Raw genomic sequence first — 1,976 nt, 5'->3', positions numbered from 1 at the left:
TTGTGTATCAAGGACCAGACCAGCGCTGTACGGAGTGTGTTGTGTGTTAAGGACCAGACCAGCGCTGTACGGAGTGTGTTGTGTATCAAGGACCAGACCAGCGCTGTACGGAGTGTGTTGTGTATCAAGGACCAGACCAGCGCTGTACGGAGTGTGTTGTGTATCAAGGACCAGACCAGCGCTGTACGGAGTGTGTTGTGTGTGGTTTCAGTCCCCCCGCTGGCCCGGCTCCACCCTCAGGACTGCGCAGAGATCTACCGACGGGGGATCGTGGAGAACGGTTTCTACACCATCCAGCCCGCCCTGCAGCGCCCGGCCCTGGAGGCACGTCTCCTCCACCCTCCTCCACCCTTGCTGACGGGAGGCCGGGCTGTGATTGGCTGACGGTGACGCCTCTCTGCCCCCTGTAGGCTAAGTGCGACATGCAGACGGCGGGCGGCGGCTGGACGGTGTTCCAGCGCCGGCAGGACGGCTCGCTGGACTTCAACCGGACGTGGCAGGCCTACGCCGAGGGCTTCGGCTCGCCGCCGGCCGGGGAGCTGTGGCTGGGGAACGCGGCGCTCCACGCCCTGACGGCCGCCGGCGGCCCCCACACGCTGCGCATCGAGCTGGAGGACTGGAGGCAGCAGCGCCGCCACGCCGTCTACAGCAGCTTCAGGGTCGGGCCCGAGGCTCAACGGTACACAGCGGAGTGTGTGTGTGTGTGTGTGTGTGTGTGTGTGTGTGTGTGTGTGTGTGTGTGTGTGTGTGTGGGGGGGGGGGGAGATTGTGTGTGTGTGTGTGTGTGTGTTTGTGTGTGTGTGTGTGTGTGTGTGTGTGCGTGCGGGCGGGCTGGAGGCTAATGACCAGAGCCCTGATCCGGTTCTCTCCAGATTCCGTCTCACCGCGCGGGAGTACTCCGGCGACGCGGGCAACGCCCTGAGCTACAGCGCGCGCTACAACCACGACGGCCGGGCCTTCAGCACGGCGGACCGCGACCACGACCGCTACGCCGCCGGCCACTGCGCCCGCTACTACGGGGCGGGCTGGTGGTTCGACGCCTGCCTGGCCGCCAACCTGAACGGGCGCTACTACCGCGGACGCTACGGCGGCCTGACCGACGGGATCTACTGGGGCACGTGGCACGCCCTGACGGACGCGCGCACGGGAGAGCGCCTCTCCTTCAAGACCGTGGAGATGAAGACCAGGCCGGGGCGGCCGCGAGGCTGAGGAGACGGAGAGCGGCTTCATACGACTCTCTATTGGGATTGGCCTAAGGCCCAATCCCATTTCTACCCCTTATCCCTTACCCCTTCCCCCTTCCCCTTGCCCCTTCAAAACAAGGGGGAGGGGTAAGGGTAAGGGGTAAGGGGTAGAAATGGGATGTGGCCGGAGAAATCTAGAGCAGGGTTCCCAACCTTTTTTGTTCCAAGGACCGGATTAAGATTGCTTATTTTCATAAGAAATCTTTCTTATATTCATAAGATATCTTGGAGGACCGGTAGTCAATTTGTATGTTTTTAATGTTTTAAGCGGTGGATCCAACGGTTCCACCGACGGGTTGGGAAACGCTGATCTAGAGGAAAAACATTCACATAATGACCCAGGAGTGGCCTGGCAGTAAATGTATCACAAATACACCAAGCTGAATTAAATAAATATAGAGCTTACTTATTAATCAATTGTTTATGTGATTTATTATCCTTTGATGTTCTTTCATTAAATTCTGCCAGAATGTATTGCAGTTAAAAAATATATGGAATTAAAATGATTGCTCATCAAAAATTGCGACGAGAGCAAGAATTGCACTTTGAGGATGTCTAATATCTCATCAAACTTCTAATATGTCATCTTTCTTTGTAGGAAGTCAGATTTGATCGCATAAGGTGACAGTGTTTTCTACTGATAAACGTCTTCTGAGAAACTTGGATGGGATTAAGATTTACAGAGAGAGAGGGAGATAGAGGAAGAGAGAAGAGGGAGAGAGACACAGAGAG

General features: G+C 56.2%; 1 protein-coding gene across 1 annotated transcript in view; it reads left to right on the top strand.

Moving 5' to 3' along the window:
* Positions 1-1,657, top strand: part of si:ch211-157b11.8 (fibroleukin) — a 5,457-nt gene extending 3,800 nt beyond the window's left edge. The window contains exons 4-6 of the mRNA XM_060069925.1: positions 212-324; positions 411-679; positions 873-1,657. Coding sequence (XP_059925908.1) covers positions 212-324; positions 411-679; positions 873-1,209 — 719 coding nt within the window. The 3' untranslated portion in view covers positions 1,210-1,657. The remainder of the gene's footprint in view (positions 1-211; positions 325-410; positions 680-872) is intronic.
* The last annotated feature ends 319 nt before the right edge of the window (positions 1,658-1,976 follow it).

Source organism: Gadus macrocephalus, chromosome 13, assembly GCF_031168955.1.
Source record: "Gadus macrocephalus chromosome 13, ASM3116895v1".
Lineage (NCBI taxonomy): Eukaryota > Metazoa > Chordata > Actinopteri > Gadiformes > Gadidae > Gadus > Gadus macrocephalus.
The sequence above is the reverse complement of the archived record's forward strand: the minus strand, read 5'-3'. Positions and strand labels throughout refer to the sequence as shown.